Source organism: Nerophis ophidion, linkage group LG02 (assembly GCF_033978795.1).
Source record: "Nerophis ophidion isolate RoL-2023_Sa linkage group LG02, RoL_Noph_v1.0, whole genome shotgun sequence".
NCBI classification, from domain to species: domain Eukaryota; kingdom Metazoa; phylum Chordata; class Actinopteri; order Syngnathiformes; family Syngnathidae; genus Nerophis; species Nerophis ophidion.
In genome coordinates, this window is record NC_084612.1 from 87,672,818 (window position 1) to 87,693,272 (window position 20,455).

The following is a 20,455-nucleotide window of genomic DNA, read 5'->3' on the forward strand; positions in this document are numbered from 1 at the left end:
TCTAGTGACTCAAAGCGCTTTACATAGTGAAACCCAATATCTAAGTTACATTTAAACCAGTGTGGGTGGCACTGGGAGCAGGTGGGTAAAGTGTCTTGCCCAAGGACACAACGGCAGTGACTAGGATGGCGGAAGCGGGAATCGAACCTGCAACCTTCAAGTTGCTGGCACGGCCACTCTACCAACCGAGCTATGCCGCCCAACATGTATGTATGTATATATACATATATACATACATACATACATACATCCATTTTCCACCGCTTATTCCCTTTTTTGGGGTTGCGGGGGCCGCTGGCGCCTATCTCAGCTACAATCGGGCGGAAGGCGGGGTACACCCTGGACAAGTCGCCACCTCCTCGCAGGGCCAACACAGATAGACAGACATCATTCACACTCACATTCACACATATATATGTATATATATATATGTATGTATGTTTATATGTATATATGTGTATATATATATTTTTTCCATTTTTTCCATTTTCTACCGCTTATTCCCTTTCGGGGTCGCGGGGGCCCCTGGCGCCTATCTCAGCTACAATCGGGCGGAAGGCGGGGTACACCCTGGACAAGTCGCCACCTCCTCGCAAGGCCAACACAGATAGACAGACAACATTCACACTCACATACATACATATATATGTATATATATATATGTATGTATGTTTATATGTATATATATATTTTTTTTATTTTATTTTTTTTTTCAAGATGGGGCTGCTGTAGTGGCTGCTGTAGGCAGGAGCTCTGTGCTCTTGTGTCACCCTTTTGTGTTTCCCTCTTGTTTTCATGTGTTATTATATTTTTTTGCATTTTGGTCCAGGACCCTTTGGGACTGTGTGACAAGGGGTGGCACTTTTGTGACCTCTGTGGTGCGTTTTTTGTGGACTTCTGGATCTGCCTCCCGGGAGCCTTTTGGTCATGGAGACCAGCTGCTGGGTCTCTGCTACACCAGAGTCTGTTTGGAGGGTCTGGAGGAGATGCGGATGAGGGGGACAGGGCTGCGGAGCTAGCACTGAGCGCTGGGACGGAGAGGCTTCGCGGTGTCTTGACTGGGTGAGCAGGTGTCGGACACCTTAGTCACCTTGGACGTATCCTCGCTCATCCATGCGGACTGGACACTGGCCGAGAGTGGAGTCGGCTGTCTGGGTTGCTTTGTTGGGTCTGCTCCTGTCTCTGGCCATGCTCCCTCCTCCCCAGCGGACGATGGTGTGGAACACCACAGAGGCCACCACAGTGTATATGTTTATTTTACTTTTTATTCATAGCTGTATGTAGAAGTGTCTGGTTGTATCTGCTGCTTTAATGTCTTTAATGTCCTCTGTGTTCTTTGATGTTTGATGTTTCCCTCTTACACACATGTAAGAGGGATGTGTACTATGGCTATGAGTTGTTGTTTTTTTCCCTTGGCCTCAGTCTGCACCCCCACTCCAGGGCCCAGGCTAAGACTGATTTTTTAAATTTTATTTTAGTCTTCTATTCTTTTCTCCCATGGGATTGTGCTGAAAATTGTAATTTTCCTGAAGGAACTCTCCTGATGGAATAAATAAAGTACTATCTAATCTAATCTATATATATATATATATATATATATATATATATATATATATATATTACAACATGATACATCATAATTTCCTGTTTCTCCTTTCAACATGTTCTATATATGATGCATTCATATTCTTTGAATTGTGTTCTGGGGAGTGTGCTTTAAGATAAAATGGCATTCCCAATTTCCATGGAACTTTGTGGAGGGTTTTAAACAGTAACAATGCAGGAATTGTTTTCTATTTTTTTACCAACAAAATAATGGATCAATTTTCCATTCTTACATCTTACATCAATATAAATATGTCACTTTTTGGTTTAGGTGCAGCCACCTCGAACCCATTTGTGACAGAATCCAGTACTTTTTGGAACTGGTTGAATCCTGACAGTCCTCCCGGGGCACCGATATCACGTAAAATCTATCTAACGTCACATGGGTTGCTTGCAACGTCACGCCCGGCGATCACTCCAGCAGCACTGAGAGCGGACTCAGCCAAACCACCTCTAGGTAACGTTGCAATTTCCAATACCACCAATGGGAAAAAAAATCTCCAATGCAAGTAAAGTGAGGCTCCTTTTCCAAAAAAATATGCTAGCTTGATGCTAATCTACATCAACTTTGCCATTGACATGCTACCACTAGCAATTTTACATGGCATTTACAACACCTCCAAATCAATCAATCAATCAATGTTTACTTATATAGCCCTAAATCACTAGTGTCTCAAAGGGCTGCACAAACCACTACGACATCCTCGGTAGGCCCACATAAGGGCAAGGAAAACTCACACCCAGTGGGACATCGGTGACAATAATGACCCAGTGGGACGTCGGTGACAATGATGACTATGAGAACATGATACTGTGAAAGATCAATCCATAATGGATCCAACACAGCAGCGAGAGTCCCGTTCACAGCGGAGCCAGCAGGAAACCATCCCAAGAGGAGGCTGATCAGCAGCGCAGAGATGTCCCCAGCCGATACACAGGCGAGCAGTACATGGCCACCGGATCGGACCGGACTCCGTCCACAAAGGAGAGTGGGACATAGAAGAAAAAGAAAAGAAACGGCAGATCAACTGGTCTGAAAAGGGAGTCTATTTAAAGGCTAGAGCATACAAATGAGTTTTAAGGTGAGACTTAAATGCTTCTACTGAGGTAGCATCTCGAACTGTTACCGGGAGGGCATTCCAGAGTACTGGAGCCCGAAATGAAAAAGCTCTACAGCCCGCAGACTTTTTTTGGGCTTTGGGGATCACTAATAAGCCGGAGTCCTTTGAACGCAGATTTCTTGCCGGGACATATGGTACAATACAATCGGCAAGATAGGATGGAGCTAGACCGTGTAGTATTTTATACGTAAGTAGTAAAACCTTAAAGTCACATCTTAAGTACACAGGAAGCCAGTGCAGGTGAGCCAGTACAGGCGTAATGTGATCAAACTTTCTTGTTCTTGTCAAAAGTCTAGCAGCCGCATTTTGTACCAACTGTAATCTTTTAATGCTAGACATGGGGAGACCCGAAAATAATACGTTACAGTAATCGAGGCGAGACGTAACAAACGCATGGATAATGATCTCAGCGTCTTTAGTGGACAGAATGGAGCGAATTTTAGCGATATTGCGGAGATGAAAGAAGGCCGTTTTAGTAACGCTTTTAATGTGTGCCTCAAAGAAGAGAGTTGGGTCGAAGATAATACCCAGATTCTTTACCGTAATGTGTTAATGAAAACAATAACTAAAATGCACATTACAATTAAACAGCTGGTGCGTAATAAGTACAACACTTACAGTATCAACATGTTTTAGGGCGCAACAAAAACACACCATAAACTCCACACTAGTGCCATCGAACGTCTCGGACTTGCAACTGTAATTACAACTCAATGTCATACTTGCAAATGAGACTCAGGAATGTGATAATAAAACAAGAAATAACTGGACAGCAGTTGTCATAATCAGCTCATTTTTTATAGGTCGCAATAAAAAATGACGTTCTATCAACAAAAACAATTATTATTTAATAACACACAAGCAGGACTGAAAATTCCCAGGTACTGGTACCGTATTGGTTCAAATGTTTATTTGTGCCCCATTTTAGGTCACCGTCCAACAGTTTCAAATCCTTGCTATTCCGTAAAAACATTTAGGCAAAGAACTACAATAGCATAACATTTTTATTTACGAGGATTCTAACGAGACAGGGAGTCTCCACGCTTCTCTAATGAGGTATGGTACGGCCTGATCTGGCGTGCAAAACTAAGACTGGAAGCACATCAGTGATGCTGTGCAGGATTGGAACGAAAGGAGGAGCTTGATGGAGAGCAATCTTGAGACGCTCAACATCTGCTCAACATTCATATGATTACATTAGGTTGCTGTAATTGTCCGAGTGCCAGCATATGACCATGCTTGATTGTATTTTCAGTGCTTCATGCAACTTACTGGATGATGTACGATGCAGTACAACATACTGAGTTATGTAATGATGGTAGCAAGCAACATGCTGGATAATGCATGAAACAGGAAAAAATGCTGGCTGATACATGCTACTATGCAACATGCTGGATGATGCATGATACAATACAACAGGGGTCCCCAAACTACAGACACGGCCTGCCAGTGTCCAAGATCCGAGTTTAAAAAAAAAATAAAAATAAAAAAAGTTTTATTTATTTATTTCGTGGTGGTTTGTGCAGCCCTTTGAGACACTAGTGATTTAGGGCTATATAAGTAAACATTGATTGATTGATTGATTATTTATTATCTTTTTAAACCTGTCCTTTCTAATCCATTTTCTACCACTTGTTACTCTCGGGGTCTCCTAGCCACTCAGGCAAATCATATTCATATAGACTCCCTTTTTAGACCAGTTGATCTGCCGTTTCTTTTCTTTTTCTTCTATGTCCCACTCTCCTTTGTGGAGGGAGTCCGGTCCGATCCGGTGGCCATGTACTGCTCGCCTGTGTATCGGCTGGGGACATCTCTGCGCTGCTGATCAGCCTCCTCTTGGGATGGTTTCCTGCTGGCTCCGCTGTGAACGGGACTCTCGCTGCTGTGTTGGATCCGCTCTGGACTGGACTCTCGCGACTGTGTTGGATCCATTATGGATTGATCTTTCACAGTATCATGTTCTCATAGTCATCATTGTCACCGACGTCCCACTGGGTGTGAGTTTTCCTTGCCCTTATGTGGGCCTACCGAGGATGTCGTAGTGGTTTGTGCAGCCCTTTGAGACACTAGTGATTTAGGGCTATATAAGTAAACATTGATTGATTGATTGATATTGTCTAAAAATGCATTATATATATATATAAGGGAATAAGCGGTAGAAAATGGCAATCGCGCCAAGTGGAGTCCAAACATTTGTAGGCTGCAGGTGATGAGTTGATGGCAGGCAGGTGAGTGATTAGGGTGCTGGGATCAGCTGTGTCAGGCTGAGAGCTGGAGCCAAGCCTACGCCCAAAACACGCCCACTCTCCCAAAGACACACAGAGAAAAACAGACAGACCGACTGTGACAATATATATATATATATATATATATATATATATATATATATATATATATATATATATATATGAGACTTGTCCAGGGTGTACACGCCTTCCACCCAATTGTAGCTGAGAATAAGCGGTAGGAAATATATATATATAAGGGAATAAGCGGTAGAAAATGGATGGATGGATATATATATATATATATATATATATATATATGAGACTTGTCCAGGGTGTACACGCCTTCCACCCAATTGTAGCTGAGAATAAGCAGTAGGAAATGGATGTATATATATATACATATATATATATGTATATATATATATATTTATGACGTTCCATGTCCCAAGAGTTAGTTTATGTAGCCGAAGATCAGACCGCGGAGTGCCCTGCCTTCGGCTGCCGCCCAGCTCACGACGCACCCAACCTCTATGGCCCCCTCCCAGGAGTTGTGAGCCCATTGGAGGTGGGGGCCTACGTTGCCTCTTCGGGCTGTGCCCAGCCGGGCCCCATGGGGACAGACCCGACCCAACTCCGGGCCTGGTTCCAGTGGTGGGCCCCATTGACCAGCGTCCGATCAAGGGAAATCGGAGTCTCGTGTTTTGTAATTCCATGGAAGTCTTTGAGCTTCTCTTTGTCTGATCTCTCACCTAGGACCTGTTTGTTTTTGGGAGACCCTACCAGGGGGCATGGAAGCCCCCGGAATATGTGCCTGGGATTAAAGGCCTCACCTTTTGTCCTCCAAACATATTGCTGGGTATTGTGGCCAAACAGCTCAATTTTTGTTTCATCTGACCACAGAACATTCCTCCAGAAGGTCTTTCTTTGTCCATTTGATGTCAGATGAAACAAAAATTGAGCTGTCTGGCCACAATACCCAGCAATATATGTGGAGGAGAAAAGGTACATCCATATACATATACATATACATATACATATACATATATACATATAAAAGGTAATTCTAATTCTGCTAAGTTTCCTTTAATTCTGACCCATGTTTAGACCAGTTGCAAGTCGGGTGCATGTGCATAAAAAACATCTCCCAAACAAACGGCTGACAATGAGAAATCGGTTCTCATTGGTCATTTGAAAAAGCTGTTAAAAAGAATGGATTCCTTCGCAGACGTCACATCTCTACAAGCTGCACCTTTAGCTGGTCCTTTGTAGGAATACTACTGGATAGGCTTATGGCTGGTATAATAAATAACATTTTAAAAAGTTACATTTCATTCTGCACTTATTTTTTGAATTTTAATTAATTCTCTAAAAAAGTTTTTTTGTCTGAAAATGAATAACAAACTGGTGAAGCCCGCCCAGAAAACGGCTTCAGTTTTCAAAACAAAGCTAACATGGTCATAACATGGTCACTACTGCCTACATTGTCTTGTTATATACTTATTTTACTGTTATATTGTTATTCCCATTGTTGCTTTTTAGTTTTTATTCTTATTGTAATATTTCTCTATTTTTTTTCCATTTAAACCCCCATTATTTACTTTTTACTTTTATTTAAATTGATCTCAACTCTGTACACTGCTGCTGGAATTTCAATTTTCCTAAAGGAACTCTCCTGAAGGAATCAATAAAGTACTATCTCTCTATCTATCTATCTAAAAGATGGAACAGATTAACCAAAGAAATCAAACAAAGCACCAGTATGATTCAGTTCAAACTTGCCTTTGAAATTTCAAGCTAGCGAGAGGGGGGTTTCGCATTTATTTTAAGACTTTTAACGCGATTCCAACACAAAAAAGTCGCTTTCTATAGAATAGCATTTTCTATTTCAAGTAAAAAAAACATTACACTACCGCTAAACAAGCTGCACTTTATTTTATACAACAAATGTATTATTTTATAACCACTAACAATTTGGAGAGGAGGAAAGCAATGGATGTCGAGTGGGTCTAACATGATACTGTGAAAGTTCAATCCATAATGGATCCAACACAGTCGCGAGAGTCCAGTCCAAAGCGGATCCAACACTGCAGCGAGAGTCCCGTTCACAGCGGAGCCAGCAGGAAACCATCCCAAGCGGAGGCGGATCAGCAGCGCAGAGATGTCCCCAGCCGATACACAGGCAAGCAGTACATGGCCACCGGATCGGACCGGACCCACATATGTGGTCCTTTCCAAGGTTCTCATAGTCCTCATTGTCACCGACGTCCCACTGGGTGTGAGTTTTCCTTGCCCTTATGTGGGCCTACCGAGGATGTCTTAGTGGTTTGTGTTGTGGTTTGTGCAGCCCTTTGAGACACTAGTGATTTAGGGCTATATAAATGAACATTGGTTGAATGATTGAAATAAAGGAACTCTCCTGAAGGAATCAATAAAGTACTATCTATCTATCTAAATACTGCATATTTCAGTTTTACGATAAAAAAAACAAAGTTGTCTTTGACAGAAAAGGCATAAAACCTTATTTATTTTACTTTATATTAACCTCAAGTTGATATAGAAATTTCCCGTAAGAATGAAATAAAAAACAATAATAATAATTTGACTTATTTTTGACATTTTAGTGACTGAGACCCTCTATGCTCCACAGGAGCCCTAAGGATAAAAAAAAAATCCATATATTTTGTTATGGTTTGAAAATGAAGAATATCCAAATGCCCCCCGCATGCTTAAATTTTTCCGTGTGCTGCCCTCTGTGGAAAAAGTTTGGACACCCCTGACTTAGGGAGTATATTGTGAATAAATTGAAAACAGGAAGTGAACAAAAAGTTTGAGCAACTGCTATGTAAAGGAAAAGGGCTAAAAAATTTGCCATTGTATTTGATGCCATTCCAACAGGTGTTATTATGTTGTACAGGACTTACACACCTCCTCTTTCTGCTGTAAAAATTGTGAATGATCCACTTCACACTCCTGTGGGGAAACTTTGCTTTGATCAGAAAAATAACAGAAAAATCCGCAGCTTATTCCAAAATGATTGTGTGTCCGTCTCCTATATAATTGCCTTTTGGAATAATGTTGTAAATGACATCTGTTGGATCAAAACGTGGTCCCTTCCTAACAGGTATTTACTTACCAACAAAGTATAAGAGATATCATTTAAAATCATTTATCGTTATTACCCTGCAAAGACTGTAATGGTTGGATACAATTGGACATTGATGTTACCTGCACCTTTTGTAACATGCATCCAGAGACTGTTAACCACTTGTTTTGGACTTGTGAAAACACTCGATCACTATGGCAGGGCATCTGTCGCTTCATCCTGAACAATATTCATGACAAATTTGTGCTTTTAGACCGCCTGAGAGACTGTGTGGGTGTCAGGTGGTTCAGAGCTTACCTCTCTGAGAGGTCCTTCTTTGTCAGGTTGGGGGACGCCACCTCCTCTTCTGCCCCGCTTTACTGTGGTGTCCCCCAGGGATCTATTTTAGGCCCCATCCTGTTCGCCCTTTATCTCCTCCCTCTTGGAGATATTTTTAAGAAACATGGAGTGTTTTATCACTTTTATGCAGATGACTGCCAAATTTATATGCCGATTTCAAAAAGCCACGGCCCTCTGACACCCCTTCTTAACTGTCTATGCCACGTCAAGGCTTGGTTAGCCCAGAATTTTTTAATAATGAATGAGGGGAAAACGGAAATTTTAGTTTTTTGTCCGGCCCTCACTGACTTGGAACCATTGCAAAATGATGTGCGTCCCAAAGTCACCAGCCTTGGCGTCACTATAGACAGCGATTTTAAACTAGACAAACAAGTCAATGGCGTTTTAAAATCGTGTTTTTATCACCTTCGTCTTTTAGTAAAGGTTAAACCGTTTTTATCTTTTAACCTTTTTGAACAAGTCGTGCATGCTTTTATTTCAAGTCGCCTGGACTACTGCAATGCACTTTATGCTGGCATTAGCCAAAAAGCTCTCTCCCGGTTGCAGTTCAATCAATCAATCAATCAATGTTTACTTATATAGCCCTAAATCACTAGTGTCTCAAAGGGCTGCACAGACCACCACGACATCCTCGGTAGGCCCACATAAGGGCAAGGAAAACTCACACCCAGTGGGACGTCGGTGACAATGATGACTATGAGAACCTTAGAGAGGAGGAAAGCAATGGATGTCGAGCGGGTCTAACATGATACTGTGAAAGTTCAATCCACAATGGATACAACACAGTCGCGAGAGTCCAGTCCAAAGAGGATCCAAGACACAGCAGCGAGAGTCCCGTTCACAGCGGAGCCAGCAGGAAACCATCCCAAGCGGAGGCGGACCAGCAGCGCAGAGATGTCCCCAGCCGATACACAGGCGAGCAGTACATGGCCACCGGATCGGACCGGACCCCCTCCACACGGGAGAGTGGGACATAGAAGAAAAAGAAAAGAAACGGCAGATCAACTGGTCTAAAAAGGGAGTCTATTTAAAGGCTAGAGTATACAAATGAGTTTTAAGGTGAGACTTAAATGCTTCTACTGAGGTGGCATCGCGAACTGTTACCGGGAGGGCATTCCAGAGTACTGGAGCCCGAACGGAGAATGCTCTATAGCCCGCAGACTTTTTTTGGGCTTTGGGAATCACTAATAAGCCGGAGTCCTTTGAACGCAGATTTCTTGCCGGGACATATGGTACAATACAATCGGCAAGATAAGATGGAGCTAGACCGTGTAGTATTTTATACGTAAGTAGTAAAACCTAAAAGTCACATCTTAAGTGCACAGGAAGCCAGTGCAGGTGAGCCAGTACAGGTGTAATGTGATCAAACTTTCTTGTTCTTGTCAAAAGTCTAGCAGCCGCATTTTGTACCAACTGTAATCTTTTAATGCTAGACATGGGGAGACCCGAAAATAATACGTTACAGTAGTAGTCGAGTTAGTCCAGAACGCGGCAGCAGGACTTTTAACAGGGGCCAGGAAACGCCAGCATATAACCCCAATTCTTCAGAGTTTGCACTGGCTCCCTGTTCATTTTAGAATTGATTTTAAAACATTGCTGTTTGTTTTTAAATCTTTACATGGACTGGCACCTCAGTATATCTCGGACCTCATCCAAATTTACATTCCTGCGCGCGCTCAGAGGTCCGAGAGCCAGTTTCAGCTCGTGGTGCCCAAGACCAGACTTAAGACCAGGGGAGACAGGACCTTCTCTGTGGTCGGCCCTAAGCTCTGGAACACTCTGCCCCTCCATGTTCAAACTGCTTCCACAGTGGAGTGTTTTAAGTCTCGTCTTAAGACCCACTTTTATTCTTTGGCTTTTAACACTACGTGAGTTGTGTGGTCCTCTGTCCTCTGTTGTCCTCTGTGTTTTTTATACACTTTGATTTCTATTTTACTGTTTTAATTGATTTTACCCTTTAAAATAGTTTTTAATCATATTTGTTTTTATATTGTTTTTATTGGTTTTATATTTATTTATTTTCTGTTTTTATTCAGTCATTGGTGGAGCATAATATATATATATATATATATATATATATATATATATATATATATATATATATATATATATATACTTTTTTTAAATTTTATTTTATTTATTTATTTATTTTTTTTAATAATTGTTTTTAACATGGCTGTGCAGCACTTTGGAAACGTTATTGTTGTTTAAATGTGCTGTATAAATAAAGTGGATTGGATTGGATTGGATTGTTTTAAAGATGTCATTTTTGGTTTTACACCGTATGAACAAAAATTTGAAAAGGAATTCTACCTTTGCAACCTCATTATTCTATTGGCTAAGTTTTAAATTCATAAATGTAAGTTTCTTAATACCCGTCCTATCTTTTGTGCCTTTTAAAAAAAGACTTTGAACTTTACATTAAAACGCTCTCTACCTCTTAACAACAAAAAAAGCTGTGAAAACGATGATGCTGTGTTCCAAATTTAGGTTATTTAATGAACCTGAATGAGCCTATGGCTTTGCACTTTGTTTATTATATATATATATATATATATATATATATATATATATATATATATATATATATATATATATATATATATATATATATTTGTTTGTATTCTATTTTTGTTATTTTGAATTTACAAACCCCTGGTGCTGTTTTTTTTTTACTGTTTTCCTAATGTTTCATATTGTTGTTTGATTTACTGTTTGTAATTGTTGAAATTTATAAATAAACATTAAAAACGCTTGCACCTCCTGGTACCCCAGCACCTCCAAAACCCTCAAATCTAGACTCCAAACATCCCAGAATAAGCTAATCCGGTTACTTTTAGACCTCCACCCCAGATCACACCTCAATCCAACCCACTTCTCCAAAGTGGGCTGGCTCAGGGTGGAGGACAGAGTAAAACAACTTGCACTGAGCCTAGTCTATAAAATCCGCTACACCTCCTTGATACCGAAGTACATGTCAAACTACTTCCTTAACGTAAATGACCGCCATAACCACAACACCAGGGGGAGCTCCACAAACCACGTTAAACCCAGATTTCGATCTAACAAAGGTCTTAACTCATTCTCTTTCTATGCCACATCAATGTGGAATGCACTCCCAACAGGTATAAAAGTAAGTGCATCTCTATATTCCTTCAAAACCGCTCTAAAACAACACCTCCAGGCAACGTCAACACTTTACTAATACCCTCCTCCATTCACATCTCATCTCTCCGGATTATAAACAACTCAAATGTACTTCTAATGTATATACGTGTTCTTATGCTATCTGAACTCACTATGTTCTCTGCTGGCTGTACATATCCTACTGTAAGACCTACACTGTTTCAATGTCCACATTTCTCTGTTGATGCAATTGTTGATGACTGAAGTTCTGATATCAACCAAAGCTCCTCATCCCACCCCCCGGATTGTAAATAATGTAAATAATTCAATGTACATACTATGATGATTAACTTGTGTGATGACTGTATTATGTTGATAGTATATATTTGTACCATGAATTGATTAACGTGTGGACCCCGACTTAAACAAGTTGAAAAACTTATTGGGGTGTTACCATTTAGTGGTCAATTGTACGGAATATTTACTGTACTGTGCAATCTACTAATAAAAGTATCAATCAATCAAAAAAAAAAAAAGGAGGAAAAGGGCTAGGATTAAATAAGCTCTGATTCTTCCTACTCCTTTTCGAACATGTTGAATAGAGGAACTGGAAATTGTAAACTCAAACTCAACTCAACTGAGTCAAGGCGGCTTTTAAGGAAGAGAAATGGAACGCGGCCATAGTGTAGGGTGCAGTGTTGCCTCCGACACGGAACGCGGCCCGTCTAGTTCCTTCCTGTCGCGGTCCTTGTGGCCACTCACACCCCGTTCAGCCTTGCTAGCTGGCCGGCCAAACAAGGCTGAAAGAGGCGCCTGGTGCCCAGCCGAGGCGTTTGTGGACAGGCAGCCAGAGCGTGACTTCAGCGGGAAGACGACAACATGCCCGCGGTGTCGAAAGGGGACGGAATGCGCGGCCTGGCCGTGTTCATCTCCGACATCAGGAACTGTAAGATATAAGTTTAGTCCTTTTACACACAACTTACACTTTCATGGCCTCTTTACGTCCGCGACGTGGGGTTCTGGGACATCGCCAATTCACGCGGGTTGTTTCCCGCTCTTTCTGTCGCCATGACTTGCAACTTATTCCTTCTTAAATAGCAGACTTTGACAGCTAGCATTAGCCACCACAAGCTAATTAGCAGCTAGCTTGAAGTTGATGACGTCACGACAAAGGGCGTGACCCGACGACACGTCTTAGACACAAAAGTGACTCTTTTAGCTATTTTTTTTTAAAACTCTCAGCGGCACATTCTAAAATACTATTGAAAACAAAACATAACAAAAAATGCAAAAAAAAAGAGCAACAGGTAAAATGTAACAAAAAATTTTGCAATGTTAAAGGCCTACTGAAATTAGATTTTCTTATCTAAAGGGGAATATTATCACAATTTCAAAAGGGTTAAAAACCATAAAAATCAGTTCCCAGTGGCTTGTTGTATTTTTTGAAGTTTTTTTCAAAATTTTACCGGTCCCGTAATATCCCTAAATAAAGCTTTAACGTGCCTTATTTTCGCTATCTTCGAAACCACTATCCATTTCACTGTGACGTCATACAGGGCTGCCAATACAAACAACATGGCGGTTACCACAGCAAGATATAGCGACATTAGCTCGGATTCAGACTCAGATTTCAGCGGCTTAAGCGATTCAACAGATTACGCATGTATTGAAACATATGGTCGGAGTGTGGAGGCAGATAGCGAAAAAGAAATTGAAGAATAAATTGAAGCTATTGAGCGAATAGCTATTGATGCTATTCGGCCATAGCGTTGGTGTACCTAATGAAGTGGCCCATAGCATGGCTGCCTTATTAGCATCGCCGGTAAAATGTGCGGACCAAACGATCAGGACTTTCGCATCTTGTGACACTGGAGCATCTTAAATCCGTTGATTGGTAAGTGTTTGTTTCGCATTAAATGTGGGTATCTAGTTTCAAATGTACATACAGCTAGAATAAATAGCATGTTAGCATCGACTAGCATAGCATGTTAGCATCGATTAGCTGGCAGTCATGCCGTGACCAAATATGTCTGATTAGCACATAAGTCAACAACATCAACAAAACTCACCTTTGTGATTTCGTTGACTTTGAATGTAACTTAGATATTGGGTTTCACTATGTAAAGCGCTTTGAGTGACTAGAGAAAAAGCGCTATATAAATATACTTCACTTCACTTAATCGTTGCAAATGTATCTGCAGGTTATCCATACATCTCTGTGCCATGTCTGTCTCAGCATCGCCGGTCAAATGTGAAGACACTTTGGTACATTCAATGGGGTTCTGGCGGCAGATTTCTTGCCAGTGGTGCAACTTGAATCCCTCCCTGTTAGTGTTGTTACACCCTCCAACAACACACCGGCGAGGCATGATGTCTCCAAGGTTCCAAAAAATAGTCGAGAAAACGGAAAATAACAGAGCTGAGACCCTGTGTTTGTAATGTGAAAATTAATATGGCGGGTGTGTTACCTCGGTGAAGTCACGTTCTGACGTCATCGCTAAAAGACTGATAAACAGAAAGGCGTTTAATTTGCCAAAATTTACCCATTTAAAGTTCGGAAATCGGTTATAAAAATACATGGTCTTTTTTCTGCAACATCAAGGTATATATTGACGCTTGCATAGGTTTGGTGATAATGTTCCCCTTTAAAGGCCTACTGCAGTGGTTCTCAAATGGGGGTACGCGTACCCCTGGGGGTACTTGAAGGTATGCCAAGGGGTACGTGAGATTTTTTTATAAATATTCTAAAAATAGCAACAATTCAAAAATCCTTCATAAATATATTTATTGAATAATACTTCAACAAAATATGAATGTAAGTTCATAAACTGTGAAAACAAATGCAACAATGCAATATTCAGTGTTGAGTCGACAGCTAGATTTTTTTTGTGGACATGTTCCATAAATATTGATTAATTTTTTTGTAAAGAAATGTATAGAATTAAGTTCATGAATCCAGATGGATCTCTAATACAATCCCCAAAGAGGGCACTTTAAGTTGATGATTACTTCTGTGTAGAAATCTTTAAAAATAAACAAGTTATTCAATTATACATAAACAAGTTTTTAGTTATCTTTATATCTTTTTTTCCAAATAGTTCAAGAAAGAACATTACAAATCAGAGACAGACCTCCGAATATCAGGTACTGTTAAACTCACTAAAACACTAGCAACACAATAGAAAGATAAGGGATTTCCCAGAATTATCCTAGTAAATGTGTCTAAAAACATCTGAATCCGTCCCAATGCAATCGCGTTTTTTTTGTGGTAACTTTTTTATTTTTTTATTTTTTTTTTATAGTCCGTCGCTATCAATATCCTCAAACACGAATCTTTCATCCTCGCTCAAATTAATGGGGAAATTGTCGTTTTCTCGGTCCGAACAGCTGTTTGTGTTGGAGGCTCCCATTAAAAACGATGTGAGGATGTGAGGAGCCATCAACGGATGACGTCATCGTCTGAGACTTCTGGTAAAGGCAGGGCTTTTCTCTTAGCGACCAAAAGTTGCGAACTTTATCGTGGATGTTCTCTACTAAATCCTTTCAGCAAAAATATGGCAATATCGCGAAATGATCAAGTATGACACATGGAATGGACCTGCTATCCCCGTTTGAATAAGAAAATGTCATTTCAGTAGGCCTTTAAAGGAACCCTATTGCAGCATGCAAAACTAACCTTTCTTACCTACTGGTATCTGTTTCTGTGTATTTGGAATCTGCATAAGTCGGGAAAATTTTAAATGAAACCATTGAAGCATGAGAGAGATATTAAAAATAAATAAATAAAATAAAATCTTGCCTACCTTCATACTTCCTCAAAACGAGCTATATCTCCATATTTGGTATAAAATTGTTTATACCAAATAAAATATTGTTTCCGCGCTGTCAATAAGTTTCTTCTTTTTCTCCTTCCTTTAGTTGTGGGGCAGACTGGCTCGTACACGCACATGCATCCTCCACAGTTGCCGTTTGTAATACAAAGCAGCGTATAGTTCGAACTTATATCTGTCAGTAGACTCGCTATGGAAGCGCTAAAAACTACAACAAAGATGGTGGAGGGAAGACCGCCCACAAAACGGCTCATCCTGAAGAAACGGTCAGTAAGGGACTAGAAAAAAAAAGGTTCATAAACCTATCACAAGTCACGTTTTAACATTTAAAAATGAGTGAGGTGGTGTCAACGCTAAAACACAACCACAATAAAGCATATATAATTTTATGTATTCTGGAAAATATAATTCATACCCTCAGCTTTCAAGGTCCACTGATATAGAAAAGTGATGTTGTGGATTATAGTATTTGTTTATCACATTACAGTCAGGCCAGAAATGTTCCTCTTCTTTTTATGAGGTTGCTAACCATTTTCTTGATGAGTTTATGCAAGATGTTTTATGGCCGATTGACAGCCTGTTACTATGGCAACATGTCTTGCCCTTCAGCGCTGTTCTCTCATCCAAGAATGAAAACATAATTGTGGAAAAACAACAAGATGGTGATGGCTAAAATGAGCCCACTTAACAACGCATACCGTTTAACATGTTACATAAAGACACATGGCTACAATTGAAAATCCAACATATCTGAAAAAGAAGAGGAATAACCAGAGCTTATTCAATCCTACCCTTTTACCATTTCCATAATGAATTTGCATTTCCTACCATTAAAAACAATAATAAAATAAAAAAAAAACCTTGAATTTGGTTGCTTAATTAATTTTGATCTATTTTATTTGGGCTAAACAGCTCCAAAAAAATGTTTGTAGCGAATATCATCTTTAAACACATGTATTTTACTGGTTTGATGACTTTTAAGATAACTTTTGTCCGTATAATTGTATCTAAGTTATCACAAAACTTTGTGTTGCCACGAGTTCCCGGTGAGAAGACAAAAGCTGTCTTTGAACCTACCAAAAAGAAGGCTTGTAAAACTCCACTGTGTAGGATGGGAAGCAACATGAAGGTGTTCTGTTTCTTTCATGTATTGTAATCCACAGAAAGATTTAGTTTTGACCCGAGAACTACAAAGCGGAGAGAAAGCAGGATCTGCCCAAGTTCCAGGCAGCTTTTGTTTGAACTGTTTTACGACCTTTTTGTTGAACTCTTTTATGACATTTTCTTTGAACTGTTCTATAACCAAAGGCGATTGCTGTTTACGACCCCCTCCCTTAGAAACAGCTGTTCCCATGTAATCAGGGAAAGTTCAAATAAAAGAGGAAGCGTACAATCTTTTGCCAGAGCGTGTTGAGCCACTGTACAAGGGTACAGTGTCTACGTGTTTCTCCTCATTGAGCTAAATTGAATTCTGTCTGTTTATTTCCTTGCTTCTTGTCTTGTTTAATAGATGTCATCAGTGTTTGAACCTGACACCTTTATTGTCAGTCGTCTGCTCCAATTCTTATATGCTGAGTGAAACACATACTTTTTGTTTTGCAGGCAAAAGTAAAGAGGCAGAAATTAAGAGGATCAACAAGGAACTGGCCAACATTCGGTCCAAGTTCAAAGGTACTTCTATGATGACCACCCGAGCTCACTTTATATATAGTCACCCTTTTGAGCAGGGTCAAGACTGTCACAGTTAGCCACTGAATGTTTCTCTGTCTTCTTGACGTTTGCACTGCCACTTGCGCCGTCTAAAATTAGTCCGCTGCTGAATGAAGTTGCCTCATCTGACCGTGGTGCCCATCAATCTTTTTCCTTTCATTTCCTGTCCTCCCTCACAGCACACTGTAGACAAGCAACAGTTATATTTATTTTTCAACAACACCCCGTCATAACCAAGTCGCACACATTCTCCCTTATTGGGAATTATATTTTGTTCAGGGGCGAATGGAACTTTTATGTCACTTCCGAAATAAAAGGCCCATATGGAACCTGTGTAGAATTTTTTTTTTTCCCATGTCAATGTGAACAATGAATTTTGTTGTCAAATCCGACTTTAACCACTTTCGTAAGTGGATGTAAGTCTGATGTGTATCCAGTTCAACCGCAGTCCGGAAGATTGGATCGCATTCATCCGACTCATACGTCAGGAAAAGCGACAAACGTGATAATTATAAATATTTGGCAAAAACCGACGGTCGTGGAAATAAAAAGTGGACGAATGAGCAGAAATACTTCAGAGATACTTCCCCCCCAAACAACAATACATATTGTGCAGACTTTGGGATCCAACAACGATCGATGTTCCAGAAAACTTATATTTTTGATCCGGGATATAAGGAGGGTGAGCTACACGTTTTTTGAAGCTGTGTGTTAAACAGATCCAGCTTTAGTGAAAAACTAAGCATCATGTAGCAGTATTGCTATGTGCTATACAAGAAATACAAACATAATTAAACAATAGCTTACTGCACAATGTCTGCTCTCGCTGCCATGACGACTGATAGGACGTCCATATATTCCCATTTTGATGAAGAACTAATCATAATTCACACGAAGGGTTAAAAAAAATGTCTCTCCCTGCAGACACTGTCTTCGTTTGTGTGTCTTTGTCTCCTCACCAGGTATGAATTGAATGTCACAGATGAACAACTTCTAGATACATGGTGTTGCGTTTGGACCAGATGTTCTTCCGAGGGAATTTAAGTTGCTGGTCAATCCCAAATTCTTTTGATGACACATAATCCGATTTAAATGATAACCCAGAACAGAATGGGTATTTTGTAATTTATTCCAAAGCTTTGGAGAGACCAACCTAAAAAACAACACATTCAATTTGCGTTGCCTCGTTGATCTGAAAACACTACGGAAGTGTTGTATTTTTCAATATGCCAATAGCCCCCACCCTTCAGAGCGAATACACATCTATTGTTTTCCTCAGCTGGAGTCAGGAAGACATATGAAGAAGAAGTATTGCTACTCCTGCATTCCAAACTCAAGGTAGTCCACAGTGTACCATCGGTCATGAGATAAAAAAAAGATAAAAAGAGTACAAGATGGAACACTAGCTATTTCAAATATGACTATAGAAAAGAAATAACTCTTAAATATGGATATATGTAGATATCTATCTCCGTCAATGGCTAAATCCTCCTATTATCCAGATGAGCGGCATGGTTTATAATCTAAAATAACTTTGATGAGCCGAGACGCAATGATGCGGGAGCAGCAGAACACCGGCAGACTCACTTAAAAGCAGCTGATGCCTACTTCGCTGTCTGTTTTCAATGCACCGCTAAAAATAGATGGTCCGCGTTTGCACTTATAATAACAACATCACTAATTTTGGTTAATATTTCGGTCACGAGATGTATATAGACAATTGTTGGCGGATTTTGAAAGGTTATTTAAAGGGTTTTGTGGGCACAAAGGGGATCCCTCTTGATTCCATTGTTAGTGGACTTTTAAAAATGTTTTATTTATGACTTAGAATGCATAAAAAAGAAAAACACGTGTTCATGTTATATATAGGGATTGTGAATGATAGACAGCATATCGCTTTGTAATTTTTTGCATATTCCCAGTAAGACTTTTCTGCTGAAGCGTTCCCATTGTGACCCCAATTTATGGAAATTATCAAAGACGTTCGGAGCAGAATATTCAAAATGGCCGTCTGAAATTGTGGCATTTTGTGGTGTTTGTAAGCCCTTTTCACACATTTTGCGGATTTTAAACATGATTGGATATGGTTTAATGGATACAATGAAACATAAATAAACATAGGGCTGGGTGATACATCAATATACTCGATATATCGGGGGTTTGTCTCTGTGCGATATAAAAAATGACTATATCGTGATATTCTAGTATACGTTCTAACACAGTTGCTTTTAGCTGCTGGCATTACACTACAGGCTCTTCCCACTCTTTCTTGTCCCTCCTTCTCGCAGACAGCAAGCGCACCTTCTTACATACGTCACATACGTATACGCCCTCGCGGAGCAGAGAGGTAGCAGCATGGGTAACGTTAGCTGTGGTGCGAGCGGTAATACGAGAGAAAGGAGGTGCGAATCTGGTAAAAAATGAAGGAAGAATTCATTCCCAAGAAAAACAGCAGGGGGTCCATCGTCTGGCGGATGGTTTTGCTTCAAGTGGGAATATTGTCGAACAGACAACCATAATTTGTCAAGTGTGGGGCACAAGCATTGCTACAAAAAGTAGCTTTACTGCTAATATGTAGCATCATTTGAAAAGTCACCTGCTAGAGAAGGAAGAGTGCTTACTCCCCATGTCAACATCTCATTCGGTGCCACACGCCCACACCATCAAAATGCCGAGGCAAACATTTCCAGATCAACACCGTATGAATAAAATAGTCAACAACAAAAGGAGATAATGTCCGCAGTAACCTACCACATAGCGAAGGACATACACCATTTAATTTCCTATTATGCACCTCATTTTTATTTGACAGTTATTGAAATATCGTGTGACATCATGCACAAAAGTGCACTTTATTTGTTTTAAACTATTGTAGTGGCATTATGTACAAAAAGTGCACTTTAATTTAGTGTTGTTTTGATACGTCATCTTAGTGACATCATGCACAAAAGTGCACTAATAGCTCGTTTTAAAATGTCTCTGACAATCTTGCACTTTCTGTTTTGAAATTACATGAGTGTTTGTGCCACTGCTTAATAACTGTTTAATAAATACAGTTTTAGTCAATTGATTTAGTTGTAATTTCCCTCTCTGCATGAATGTTTAAAATGAGCATATATTCATGCAGTGTGCACAAGAATGTTTTAATGTAGACACATAGAATCCTCATACTGCTGTGATTATATGCATCAAATGTTCATTCAAGGCTAAGGCAAAATATCGAGATATATATCGTGCATCGTGATATGGCCTAAAAATATCGAGATATTAAAAAAAGGCCATATCGCCAAGCCCTAATTAAACATATAAAGTCAACTTGTTTTTCTACTCTACTGGTACTTTAAGCAAATGCTCCACAAACTGAGAGAGACAACATTTCTAGTCCTCTTCCAA

General features: G+C 40.0%; 2 protein-coding genes across 2 annotated transcripts in view; both read left to right on the plus strand.

Annotated features, from left to right (window-relative positions):
* The window catches only part of LOC133548078 (CD48 antigen-like), a 183,213-nt gene that overhangs the window by 50,126 nt on the left and 112,632 nt on the right, over positions 1 to 20,455 (plus strand). The gene's annotated exons all lie outside the window — the stretch shown is intronic.
* Positions 12,221 to 20,455, plus strand: part of LOC133548221 (AP-2 complex subunit alpha-2-like) — a 44,705-nt gene continuing 36,470 nt past the window's right edge. The window contains exons 1-2 of the mRNA XM_061893536.1: positions 12,221 to 12,468; positions 16,955 to 17,023. Of these exons, the coding sequence (XP_061749520.1) occupies positions 12,402 to 12,468; positions 16,955 to 17,023 (136 nt within the window). The 5' untranslated portion in view covers positions 12,221 to 12,401. The remainder of the gene's footprint in view (positions 12,469 to 16,954; positions 17,024 to 20,455) is intronic.